This window comes from Bacillus rossius, chromosome 1 (genome assembly GCF_032445375.1).
Source record: "Bacillus rossius redtenbacheri isolate Brsri chromosome 1, Brsri_v3, whole genome shotgun sequence".
Classification (NCBI taxonomy): domain Eukaryota; kingdom Metazoa; phylum Arthropoda; class Insecta; order Phasmatodea; family Bacillidae; genus Bacillus; species Bacillus rossius.
The window spans coordinates 78253666-78267086 of NC_086330.1; the positions used below are offsets into that span (position 1 = coordinate 78253666).

At 37.6% G+C, this 13421-nt stretch overlaps 1 protein-coding gene across 10 annotated transcripts in view; it reads right to left on the bottom strand.

Moving 5' to 3' along the window:
• LOC134538168 (uncharacterized) overlaps positions 1–13421 on the bottom strand; it is a 129353-nt gene that overhangs the window by 91602 nt on the left and 24330 nt on the right. For all 10 annotated transcript variants that reach the window (XM_063379273.1, XM_063379232.1, XM_063379300.1 and 7 more), the window contains 6 exons: positions 12192–12274; positions 10932–11150; positions 10319–10416; positions 9596–9736; positions 7873–7972; positions 1229–1393 (listed from right to left, as the gene is read on the bottom strand). In XM_063379273.1, coding sequence (XP_063235343.1) covers positions 1229–1393; positions 7873–7972; positions 9596–9736; positions 10319–10416; positions 10932–11150; positions 12192–12274 — 806 coding nt within the window. The remainder of the gene's footprint in view (positions 1–1228; positions 1394–7872; positions 7973–9595; positions 9737–10318; positions 10417–10931; positions 11151–12191; positions 12275–13421) is intronic.

The window sequence follows — 13421 nt, forward strand, 5'->3', positions numbered from 1 at the left end:
CTTTACATCACTGGGCTCTCTCACTCCTCCAGCACAGACTGGCCAAGTTTTTTTGTTACTCCCACCCCTTACTCCAATAGGATGTTTTTTCCTTCATATGCCCTTCTGACAATACTGACAGCCTCAGCACTTCCACCCCAGTTTACCAAATTTTTCCCAGCCAGAGATTTGCAAGCAAAACAACCCAATGACAATAATAATTTCAACATTCTGAAGGGTTAGGATTTGCAAGACAATGGATCCTTTCATTATTTCATGGATATAAATATCTACTCACTTTTATTCAATAAATATTTAAAAAGTATTACATTAGTTTCCCTGAAAATATTTTGATGTAAGTAGGGTATGGGTCGGATTTATTTTTTTAAAATTAATAATTGCATTTAGTGACACGAGAAACAACTTAGGGTTAGATGGCTTGTTTAGGGTCTAGTTATTGTTAAATGGAGTGCTGATGAGTCGTGTCAAACTAACACACCATTTGTTAGGGCATACTGTATCTTTGGTGTGACTTGAAATTGTGTGGAGGTCAACCGAAAACTGAGAACCGAAAACCAGGAACCGATTTTAAGAACTGAAACAGAACCGAGAACTGGGAAAGAAGTAGAACCCACACATCACTACAAACAGCTTACCTAATGTATATGGCATTCTAAATTAATTGAGGAAACACTGCCTTCCCCTCTCAGCATGCCCAGAAATTGTATACTATTTTAACAATTAAATTAAAACTCATAATATATTGCTCTATTCAGAAAGCCAGTGTTTCAGAGCCCATTATAGTATTATAAAAATAACACAAGCCACTAGAGCTAAAACAACAGAACTATGGCAGCAGCATATTTTTTTACTAGTATGAATGCAATTTACCACACTTCTTCCACAGAATTTATGAATAACCCATAACTGATTTGTAACAAAACAATAATGTTATTTTTAATACAGAACACACACATCAATAGTTGTCTGGTAAGAAGATTATTAAGTTCACCGTTTGCAAGACAATCATGAGCTTAATTTCAGAAGACATTAAAGTTTATTGTATCATTGAAACAAAACTAGATTTCCTTATAACCTTACATAACACAACAGTAAATTCTTAAATGTGTTTGTTTGAAATAAAAAGTATTCACAAATTAAAAACCAAATTATGTTCAGCTATTCAGCTACTACTACCAAACACAAACTAATGGAGTTGATAAATGCAAACATTGCAGATAACACTCACGCTCGTCCAGCGAGCGGCGGACGACTAAGAGACGTCGCACCAGCTCATCCACTGCGGCGTTAGACTGTGCGCACAGTAAGATGCGCGTCTTCTGCTCCATCTTGCGTGCGCTCCCGTACAGTAGCTGGACCACCAGGTTCACTATCACGTGAGACTTGCCCGTGCCTGCCGTGCAGTAATTGCCGTCACACACCCATCAAGCATCTCCCACCCTCTACCACGTGCACTAGAGAACACAGGACAGCTGCAAGGGTTTAAGATGACAAACTTACGGATATTGTCACACCAGGCTTACAGATGGCAGAACGTGTGTGTGGAATTAACAGTGTACGTATTTATTATTAAATTTACAATACAGTAGAGCACCCCTCAACCGGAATCATTGGGGGGAGGTCTATTCCGGTTATGGGAAAATTCCGGGTAAGGGGAGTTGTGGTAGGTAGGCAAAGAAAAAAGCCATTACATGCTGCACATATTAACTTAAATGTATAGCCACAGTTGTACTGTAAATATTTTCCAGTTATAAAACCATACAACAAAAAATATGTAGATCTGTTATCTGTTAAATATGTAGTACTGTTTTCAAAACGTAACGGGACCGTGCCGGGTCGTAAAACTCCAGGCTGGTTGAATTCAAGGTTATTAGAGAGAGGTTGCCTCGATCGCTTGCGCATCGTTCTGCGCATCGCGTCACTTGCAGCCCCGGCTCGGCTTGCCAGCCCGTCCGCTCCTATCAGTTACTTAGTTTACAAGCACATCTGCTCATAATAACGTGTCAATATACAGCGTAATGCAGGGGGAGTTATTGTTGTTAGGAGTTTAATTGAGAGTGCGTGTGTTATAAAATGTTGGTGTTGCTTATATCATAAGTGCACGGGTGCTTCGTTAATTATAACTAGCAGGCAAAACGTTAAGAACACGAATTTAAAGTGAATTTGTTTTGTTAGACTAAACGCTGTTAACAAGTTGTATTTAAACATAAAATGCCAGGTACGCGGTGTACAGTGGCTGTGTGTACAAATAGTTTGTGAAAACAAAATCTTTACCTGAAACAAATCATATAAAATATCATCGATTCCCATGTGATGATCATCTGTTGAAAGTGTGGGTTCAGAAATGCCGACGTGATGGTGAGTGGAATCCAAAAACAACTTACATAATATATGTTCAGATCACTTTACAGATGATGATTACGAGCGCGACTTGAAAGCTGAGTTGTTAAATGCATGCGCTAAAAGACGTCTTAAACCAAATGCTGTACCTTCATTAAAACTTTGAATTACAACACATGTAGAAACATTGGAAAGTCGTCAGTGGCGTAGCCAGGATTTGTGTATGGGGGGTGTTAAGAAGCATGGCGCCCCCCCCCCCCCCCCCCGTATTAAAGCGGGGGGTCCGGGGGTCCTCCCCCGGGAAAATTGGATTTTAAGGTATAAAATAGTGCTATTTTAGTAGTTTTCGGTACTTAAATTTAAATATTGTAATAATAAAAATTTTATTAATTTTAATGTGAAATTTGTTTGAGTGATGAATAAGAAATTAATCAAAGATTTGGTGCTAAGGGGGGGGGGGGGGGTTGAACCCCTAAAACCCCCCCTTGGCTACGCCCCTGAAAGTCGTGTGCGCCGAGAAGACCGAGTTAAATGCAGGGGAAAAAAAAAATGTTATGTAAATTAATCGTAGATTCAAATGAAAATGTAAGTGAGGAATAAACCTGTTCTTGTAGTCAGTTAAAGCATTCAAAGTCTTGTTCTAACAATGACTCGGTTGAAATGCTTAGGAAGTAAATCCAAATTCTTAAAGAAAATTTGTTTCTTGCCGAAAGAAAGTCAGTTTTAAATTTGGAAGTCATGAAAAAACTCAAAAAAGAAAACGTAAATCTTAAAAACAAACAAAAAAACGTTCTTCGTTAGAGTTCCGCATGCGGAATATTCTTTCAACAAACTTGATGATACATTATCATCACTGGTGCATATCCAGATGAAATCAAGTAGTGTCTGTGATTTTGATCCTACCCCGGCTATTGAACTTTGGTTTAATCGTGGTAAGAGAAAGCGCAGACCACTTCAGCCCCCATACAGAAAGTGCGTAGCTAGGCTGCAGCAAGACGAGGAAGATGCATCTGATGACAGTTCATCTGATAGTAGTTCAGACACATTAAACCAGTGATTTAGTGCAAAACACTTAAATCAATATTTAAAACTCCATTATTAAAATTAAAATAATGTAAAACTGACTTGTTTTGAGTACAGTGATGTTCTTAAGCATATATCAAGTTTATAACCAGTATTTTTTTTAACGTAAGCTGGACAGGTGGAATTAGTTACGGACAGGTAAGTGTCAAATTATACCTGTCCGTTGGACAGTCCAGTTAAATCCTTAAAATCTATCCCTGATTATGACTCAACAGAAAAAAAATTTCACCATTAAACAAATTCATGTAACTATTTATTATATTACAAATTCTTAAAATTTCATAATAGAAGTAAGAAATGTTGTTGCCATATATAAAAAAATATTATCTTTTTTCATACTTCATATATATGACACTAGGTTATTTGTGAAATGCTGGCCTATGTAAATAAAGTATAAACTTCAACATGCTTATAGTCCACACTTCCACAAACATTATAAAAAAAAGTGTGTGTATGGAGTCTACACAAGAAAGAAGTGAAACTTCTTGCTTATTAGGTATAGATAGAGATAAATTATTTACATTTTCAATCACACTATTCACATACAAATAAATTATACTTACAAAGATAATTGCACAAATCAATAACTCTTTTCCACACGAATGAATAAATTGTAAATACTTTGAATTAAATAAAAGCAATATGGTCACATCAATCTTTAGCCATTACAGAAACTGAGTAGTAGACAAACAAAAGCAGCGTTACAAGAATTCCGTAGCATCAATGCTGTGTCATTCCTACCTCTCCCCTGCAGTCTACCCTTCCAGCCGTTACAACTAGCATATAGCATGCTACGCAACACACCTATCCCCCATCTCCTTGCCGTCTTCCCCATCGACCGCTAATGTGTGCATTGGAGTGGTATCGTCGCTGATGCACTCTCCTCCGCTACCAGTTTCCCCACCATGTACCTCACCATTCCTCTCATGCAATCTGAATTTTCGTAATGCTGAAAAACTGTAGCCCCCCTCAACAACGAAGTTTCACTTCAATAACTAAATACAGTAGAACCTCATTCTTACGTACCCGCGATATACGAATTCCCGCGATTAACGTATTTTTTTACATGCACTGTCAATTTCCCTATACTAATAATGCATTCTTTTTCCGCCTTGTGCAAAAGCATTTCCCACTGTTTACGTAGAATTAGTGCTGTATTTCGTGGCAAACCATTGGAAAATTTAGAGAAAACAATAAATTCTCAAAATGAATAGCGTGAAGTTTAATTATTAAGCGTTACTGCATGAGTGTATGGTCACCACAACTTCGTTCGCCATTGTAAACAACTTACTTTTTCTTTTGTGCCACGTGCTATTGTACACCATACGGCCATGAACCAAACGTATAGTGACATAAACATGATAATTAAAAAGCACTTTCCTTAGCGTTCCCCTTTAATCTTAAATGTATTATGCATGAAAATAATGGTGAAAACTCGCATTTTAAATACACAAAAGAGCGGATTACTGTTCCATTATTAGACCTCCCCCTCTACAGAAAGCCAGCGCAGCATCTAGTAACAGTGCCGGGTGGAGAAATGCCACTTTGCCACTTGTCGCCTCCAGCGAGAGAGAGAAAGAGAGAGAGAAAGAGAGAGAGAAAGAGAGAGAGAGAGAGAGAGTGAGAGAGCATGTTGTCACCAGTCCCCCGCCCACTTCCTTCGCTTCCTCGTCCCAGCAGCTACCTGTGAGTCATCTAGTCCTCCGCGCCAGCTTAGCAACGGTGACGGGCGTAGTGGTGGTTAGTCCTGTCAACTGTCAAGGTTACTTGATGGTCATAGTCCCGTTCCTGCTTGCCTCCCTCCCTCCTAGTACCACTTGTGACGATACAGCGCTTCATTATCTTCCGTCTACATAGCAGAGTTTAGCTTGCTCGTGTCGTTTCAGATGGTACAGTATGCCACAAAAGTTTCGCTTTCACGTGGAAGAGTATTTAATTTAAGTATTTTCCTGACAGATCACCACACATCAATGTAAATAATCATTTGTTTCATAAGTAATTACTTAACAGGTACCACAAAATGTTAGTAAAATTTATTTATGGGAAAAAAAATTATAAATTTTTTTCTTTGGAATTTGTTGCAAAAATCGTGGTGTGCACTATACACGAGGGCGCGTTATACACAAGTAAATACAGTAGTAATTGAAAATTGTATACCTAAACTATATTATTAAAGTAACGGAAATAGCACAAACATAAGATAAACTACGCTGCATTTTGTCAATTAGCATAACTACTCGATCATTTCCAACCTTCCATAATATAACATTGCAGAAAAAAAGTAACTTTTTTAAATGGTGTCTGTTATACAAACATATTTTATTGAAAACATAGGAATGATTAATTTAACAGAGAATTAGACAGATGCAAACTTACGTGTGTGGTTTTTGAGGTTATTTGTCTCTATTTTATATCAGGTGTATACACTATGCACTTATTTTATAATTTTATAAATACACATGTGATTTTTTTTAATACATAGGCCTATGTAATTTTTTAAAATAAATGTGTGAATTTTTTTAATAACATGTGGTGAAGTTTAGTGTGGGACTGGGATTCGAGATTCGATGACAAACACTGAGGATTTGAACAAGGATTCGGATTCAACCAAAATGTGGATTCGTCCCATCCCTACAAATTTCCTTTCAAATCCGGAACATAAAATAACATCTGTTTTGTTTTTGAGTCAAATATCTGTTTGGTCTTAGATAAATGCGGCAAGTAATTACTACTGTGTGCATTTTCGATACTTTGATATTCACAAGAACGAATGTGACTACTGATTTATATTCCACAGCAACTTTAACGTTCATGCTTTTAATGTCCGTGGCAAAAGATTGCCCGTTTTTACTGTTGTAGTCCATGGTCGTAGAGGTGTGTTTATTTTTTCCGTAAGGAACGCTTCATGAAACTATACAATGCCAGTAATATACATGTTTTTTGACAGTGCTCATTAATGATTTTACACCATTGTTATTTGTGTTGAGTTAAAAGTGATATAAATTGTGCATTCTTTAACATGTACGTGAAATTGCAGAAAGCATCTACTGAAAATCGTGTTTTAATTAAAGATGACTATTCAGGGAATAAAAAGTGGCCATTTCATGTTATGGGTCTTTGACAACAGCACAATTGTTACGACTTTTGGGCTAGTGCCTATTATGTATGAATTTTTGATAGAAAATTAACTTCTTTTGTGTCATTGTGTGTTTATTTGGTGCTTATTAAACAGGAAAATCTAATAACCCAAAAACATATTAAAAGAAGCATGTTTAGGTCAATGGTACAGGAAATTATAATTAAGGCGGGAACACGTCTTAAGTAGTGTCATCTTAAACAGGTTTTAATATTTAATATAACATTTGCTTTTGATTGTAAAGACCCAGGTTACTGTCCTCACTTGTCAAATGGTTTAGTTAACAATTTATTGTGCTGCCTTATATTCGGAACTATTGTTAGATTTTCTGATATCATTTAAATAACATATTTTTATTCCTTCTAAGAAGTATTCATGAGTTTGTCATACATTCTATTATCATAATTTACATTATTTGATGCTTTTTAAGATATTCTGATGATTTAAATGCTTTATAGAGAATACGCCCTTAGATGTTATGTTTACATTTGTTTGTTTGTGGAGATACATTTTTATGTGTTCTGAATTATTTTTTTAATGATTGCTTATTCATAACTGCAAGTTAACATAATTTTCTTTTTATTATTTTTCTCACCATGGATCTGTGTTTGAATGTGCTGAAGCACAGTCTGTAAATGGCAGCCATGAAGACTTGTTAATGTTCCAAGAATATTAATAAAAACAGTTAATGCCAATTTTTGTCCGAGATACATTATTTAAAAACCAATAGTTGAAGTTATAATTATTTGGGGTCATTATGCAAGTGTTAAGGAAACATGTACATATGTCCAATCTAGACCGAAGATTTTGAACTGTCAGGGTCTGGAATACGATATGATAAATTTCATCTCCCACTATTACCAGTCACCATAGAACATGTGATACTCAAGAAAATACATGTGATAAATATATGGTTTTACATGGAATGATCATGCATAGCTAATGTTTACGGCTAGAGAAATCTTCTAAAATTACAGCATGATCAAAACTATTCAGTAACAAAATTTATTTTCTAGTGATTTTATTTAACTACAAGGTCATTCGAAACTGAAACACACAAGGACACCAACCAAGAATAATGGGACTTGCACTGTGGGTTTTCAGAAAACCATGGATAGCCAACATGTTAAACGAGAGGCCAGTGCCTTACTACTGCACCACCTCACATCATAACACTGACATGGTTAACGCCAGGATTGGGATTCAACTAGAGATCCTATCCTTGCAACACACACTCCCTGGACCCTGTAACACAAGGAAATGTAAGAACACCAATATCCAAGAGAGGGAAAGAGATCAAGGCGATGCCTCACCTGGGGGTCCGTGTATGAGGCAGATGTTATGGCCGTTGCTGTTGCGACAAACTTGGGCTACTTCCAGCACTGCCTCCTGCTGGTTGTCATTAAGAGAGCCCTGTCGACACACCACACTGCCTCATACCACTCACGACAGCCGAGGCCAAGGGCACACAACCTTGCTATCACTTTCCCTAACACAACCACAGGAAAACATGTGCTACAGTCAAGCTACTGGGGTCAACAAGTTAATCTTTAATATGTTACATTTCATGCTATATCCCATTAACTACAACACTTTGGCTATAAACTTTTAAACCCCATGATAGTAAAGACAAGTCTCATAAAACAAACAATGGAATTAGGTATTTGTTTTTAAAAATCACAATTTATTTTTACAATATTCTTGCATACGACCAGCTTCATCTACTAATGACACAGTTTTAACAGTAATAGTTTGACTCACCTCAGCAGTGTTGACCATCAACAGAACAAAATTCACAATACAACAAAGGCATTCAGAATATGCAAATAAGCTATACATTCAGTCTTGTAACTGTTAAATTGATTATGTCTTTAAGGATATTTCTAATGGACAGCAATAAAAAAATTATATATACAGTCAAACCTCTCTGAAACTACCCCTCACGGTTCCCAGGAATAGGGTCGTAATAGAGGGGGGATCGTAATAGATGTTTTCCGAAATTTTCAGTTGATTTCAACCCCCCCCCCCCCCTTCCCAAACCGCTACTCGCTAAGAAACCAGCCGTACAATGGCAGGATGCTGTCACTCACAATGCTAGACCGCTTTGCTTTAAACCCACTTCAAACTTCATGACAAGTCTGTTACCCTACAGGCCACCTCTAAAGAAAATATATCAAAAGACAGTTTATTTTTACTGGTTAGTTTACATGTACGTTTTCTGCTTGCCGTAGTTAAATACACTAGAACCTTGACGTCACGAACCCCAGATTTAACAAAGCAGTGATTTTACGAATACATAAAGGATTTCGCTGTATATAAATATATATATACACACACACTGTGTTTTTGACCCATTTCAATTTTCCTGTTTTCCCGGTCGTTGGGAACCCTGGAAGTGGTATCTATTTTTAGATATGCGCTGCCTACGGCAGTACAGCACTCGGCAAGAGAAATGCAGTAACATGCTCCTCACCACAAAAAACTTATTTTCTGTCCGATTTTCTTCGGATTTTCGGCAATTTTTTCACGGTTCCTCGAAATCGGGTTGTAATAGAGAGGTGGTCGCAATAAATGGGGTCGCAACAAAAAGGTTTTACTGTATTTTTTATTTTTTTTACAAACCTGATTGTTACCAATTTAGAATATAGTCATGCTACCACAATTTCTGGGAGTTAAAATTTAAAAATGTTATAACTATTTTGAAAAAGTATGATAATAAATACTTAATAAACACAATTAATACACAGTGGAAATTAAAACACAGTTGTTTTGCTAGTTGGTGAATAAAAGCCTCGGATTCTATTTGGACAAATAGGGTACAAACTATAAAGAATCTTGCACATTTTAAGCTTACAAATCAAAGTCAGAAAAATTCAGAGAACATTGTTGGAACTCAAACCTAGTGGTTACTAAAGCTGGAAATATATGTGCAGTCTCAAACTTACTATCATTACCATAATTTTCAACCATACCAATACCTAGCGGGCTGACACAGCTGGTTAAACAGTAATCAACGACAGAGTCAGGGCCACTCACCGGCAAGTAAAGCTTTTCGGTGATGGGTGGGCGCCGGAAGTGCTCCTTCCTGGGGTTCAGGATAAGGTTGCACAGCGAGGAGTGCTTCAGCTCTCGAACGGCACGGAACGCTCGCAGCATCGGTCGGATGTAGCACAGGGGCTGGCAGGAAAGAAAAAAAAATTCAGATACCAGGCAGCAGGCTGTGTTCAGCTACACTCTGCTTAGTTGCTACACCTTGGTCAATGCTCCTTGTAAAATGTAAGTGTGTGTGTGTGTGTGTGTGTGTTAATTTGTGTGTGTGTGCATGTGCATTAATGTAAATGTGTGTGTATGCACGTGTGCATATGTGTGTGCGTGTGCATGCACACGTGCTTGAAAACTGCTTAGTGATTTATTTATCTGGTACATCATGGACTGCCTTTATAGCATCATCATAACCTTAGCAATATTCTTGGTTATCACCAGCTATAATTGTGAATTAATGTTCATTCAAAAGTGTTAAAATTCTAGATGAATTTTTTATTGTGAAGTGTTATTTTCCAACATATTTTTTTTTTTCAAAATAGAGGAAGACTGTAATAAAATTTAAAAAAAAAAAATTGCTTTTAGGTACAAATAAAGCTTGAAAGGAGACAGTACTACCAGGAACCCCTCCTCATGGAAAACCCATGATCTAGTGGAGGAGCTCTCCCATCATTCACCACGTCAGTACACTGAACTCAAGACTAACTGAGAACTAACCCTGAGCCGCATGGCATCTTTCAGCCGCAGGTCGAAGTCACGGTAGTCTGTGCGAACCACCAGGTTCAGGATCTGGTCCGCATTGGGCACGATCTTGCCTGCAAGAGATAACAAACCCATCAAACAACAGACTCGCAACCTACATGCGCCTTCAGGGCACAGTGAGAGAAGATAGACACCTACTTCCCTTTACTTCTCCACCACTGAGATACCAAATTCCTTCTTATTTCAGTACAACTTTCTCCATTCCTTAGATTGACTGCAAAATAATGAAATAATCAACAAAAACAAAAAAATATATCCAAATGAACCAATAAATAGGGCCACAAGTCGATGAAAATCATTAAAACATTTGGGTTTCTGAATTGATTTTGCTGGTACAATGTTGTTGTACTTTTTAATGTAGTTTCAGCTGTATCCTGCACTGAACACTAAGCTAGTGACAAGAGGTGGGGCCACATGGTGGTTGTGAAAGTATTGCACTCAAGAGTGTCAAAGCACACTATTATCGCAACCCTACTCAGTGACCATACTTTTTAAAAAAATTAAAATAAATTATTAATGATTGATATTTACTGTCTTGCAATGAGTGAATACAATTTGAAGCACTCACAGAGGGGGCTGTCAGGCGGGCCGCGGGCGGAGACAGGCTGGAACTGTGCCTGCACCACGTAGCCAATGACCTCGCAGAAGCGACGGCCGCTGCCAGACTGCGACAGGCTCTGGGAGTAGGAGAAGGGGTCCCCACTCTTCTCCAGGATCAGCTCGAGAGCCACCAGGTGTCCCTGGCGCAACTGCATGGCGACGTGTGGCCGCTGTGCGCTCAGCAGCACTGCAACACGGCACACACCTCTCTAATGCTGACACACACAATGTGCATTTATTCCAATACAATTATTCATCCTCGCCTGCCTCATCTGCAAGGGAAAGATGATAGATAGACCTACATTTATGACAACTTAACCTTATATATATCACTGTTCTCTTGAGAACGTAATGTAAAATAGAAACCCTTTTTGAGATTTCATTCCATCCCTAATATATAATGGTATCATCTGAAGTGCTGACATAAGAAAATAATTTTACTTAAAAGTTAAAACATTGATTTCACAAAATATTGTTTCAGAATGTACTGGCTGTTTGATAACTTATGCTGTAAACAATTGGGGCATTTATTGAAACAAGATCAGTTACTGCATTCAGTAATCTGTAGTGTACCCCTCAATGGGAATTTAAATGAGCTTAAATAATCCATTGACAAACAAGAGTCACAATAGTTGAGGAAACAAATGCGAACAAAAAATTGCAAAACAAAACTGCAAAAACCTAGCAACTAATATGAGTTAAAAATACAATGGTAAAAACAGCAACTGGTTTTGCCTGAGTGTCCCTGTGTTGTCAAGAATTGTTTTTCTCCATAAACTGTACTTGTCTTGTTTGCAACCTATTGTGCTCAGCTGTGCTTTCGTTTCCTTAACTAAATTCTTTCCCTGAAATTCTCTGTGCTGTCCAAGCATGTAACATTTGACATCTGCTGATGGAGGCCTGTTCTTTGTGTGTAATGTATTCATCTTTGTCGTCCATTCCGGAGATTTTTTTCTATGACACCCAGCGTAACCTAACAATGACGATGTTCCAAAATATTATCTATGTTAAATAACTAAGGCCATATCCAAAATAATGTGTAATATCACCAACCTCTTTTTTACGTAGTTCAACTAACAATTTAAAATTAATTTGTGGAAAAACTACAAATAATTATACATGTACGTAAAAAGTAAGTATGAATGATTACTCTCACAACCACTGGAACATGTAACAAAATGTATCATCAAATATAAATCAAAATACATGAAGACTTCGGTTAACTTACTGTAGCAGTATATATCCATGAGATGAATACCTGGTTCCACGACATCTGTAACATCATTTATGATGATGAAGCAGAACGACTGCCTGTAAGAAACCAAACAAACCCATTAAAGAGAGCGACATGCCAACACGCCAACACATACAACGAAACAGTCCGCAGTTGTAACAAGACAGACTGCTGCCTGAAGAAGGGCTGGAGTGAGGAGGGTGGAGCTGAGACACAAGGCAGGAGGGAGAGAGCTGAGGCACCCAGCATCTCAAAGGCAACGTCCAACGCACTACGTCTCGTCCAATATGAGGTCATTAGTTGTAGTAACTCATCACACAGACAAGGCATACTGGGACAGGAATTGGCCACGGTCTGACGTGAAGAACCATCCGAACAGTTGCCTGCAGTGATTTTGGTAACCATGGAAAACCACAATCAGTATTGCCAGACCGAGATTGGAACAAACATCCTCTGGAATGTGATTCCAGAGTCTTATGACCGTGCCACCTCACTCCACGTGAAGGTGGTGAAGTCAATGGCAGTGATGTTTGCTATCTGGATGATGACAGAAGTAGCAGAAGTGACACTTCACTGGAACTGGTGATAACATAAGGCCAAAAGTCAGTGTTTTAGTGCCCCTCACTATCTGAGCAGTAAAGAAATTTACTCAAATTCAAATGACGTTGTGCGTGCTCCACATTGTTGGCAGCATTTTTGTAAAGCAGCCATGTTAGGTACAACTTTTATAGAATCAACAAACATAATCGTAAAAACAACAAAAAAAAATTTGTGCTCAAATATTCTGACATGAAATTAACACTAGCTACAATGAAAACAAAACTATTAATCATGGGTTTCTCCAAACAAAAAAAAAAAAAGTATTATTTTATTATTTAGTAAGTTTCCATAACCACTCCAATAATATTTAAAACAAATATAAATAGCTAGCTTCCACGTAGCCAATAAGATGCACACACTTTAGTCAAAAGTTTTTCGTACAAATATTAAATCATGCAAAACTTTTGCTATACAAAATTAAGTTTAACTCTCAGGGTAATTTTTCCAGTTCACTCAGTTGTTAGAGTCAGAAATTCCACAACTCGGGACTACTGATCTTGGTAGTTGTGTAGACGGAATTATTAAGATTTGCAACTTGAAACCCACAAAAATCTTGATTAACCTTTAGTTCAGTAATAATTTTCAAATTTCACTACGTATTTGGAGGCAAAATATGTCTTTAAT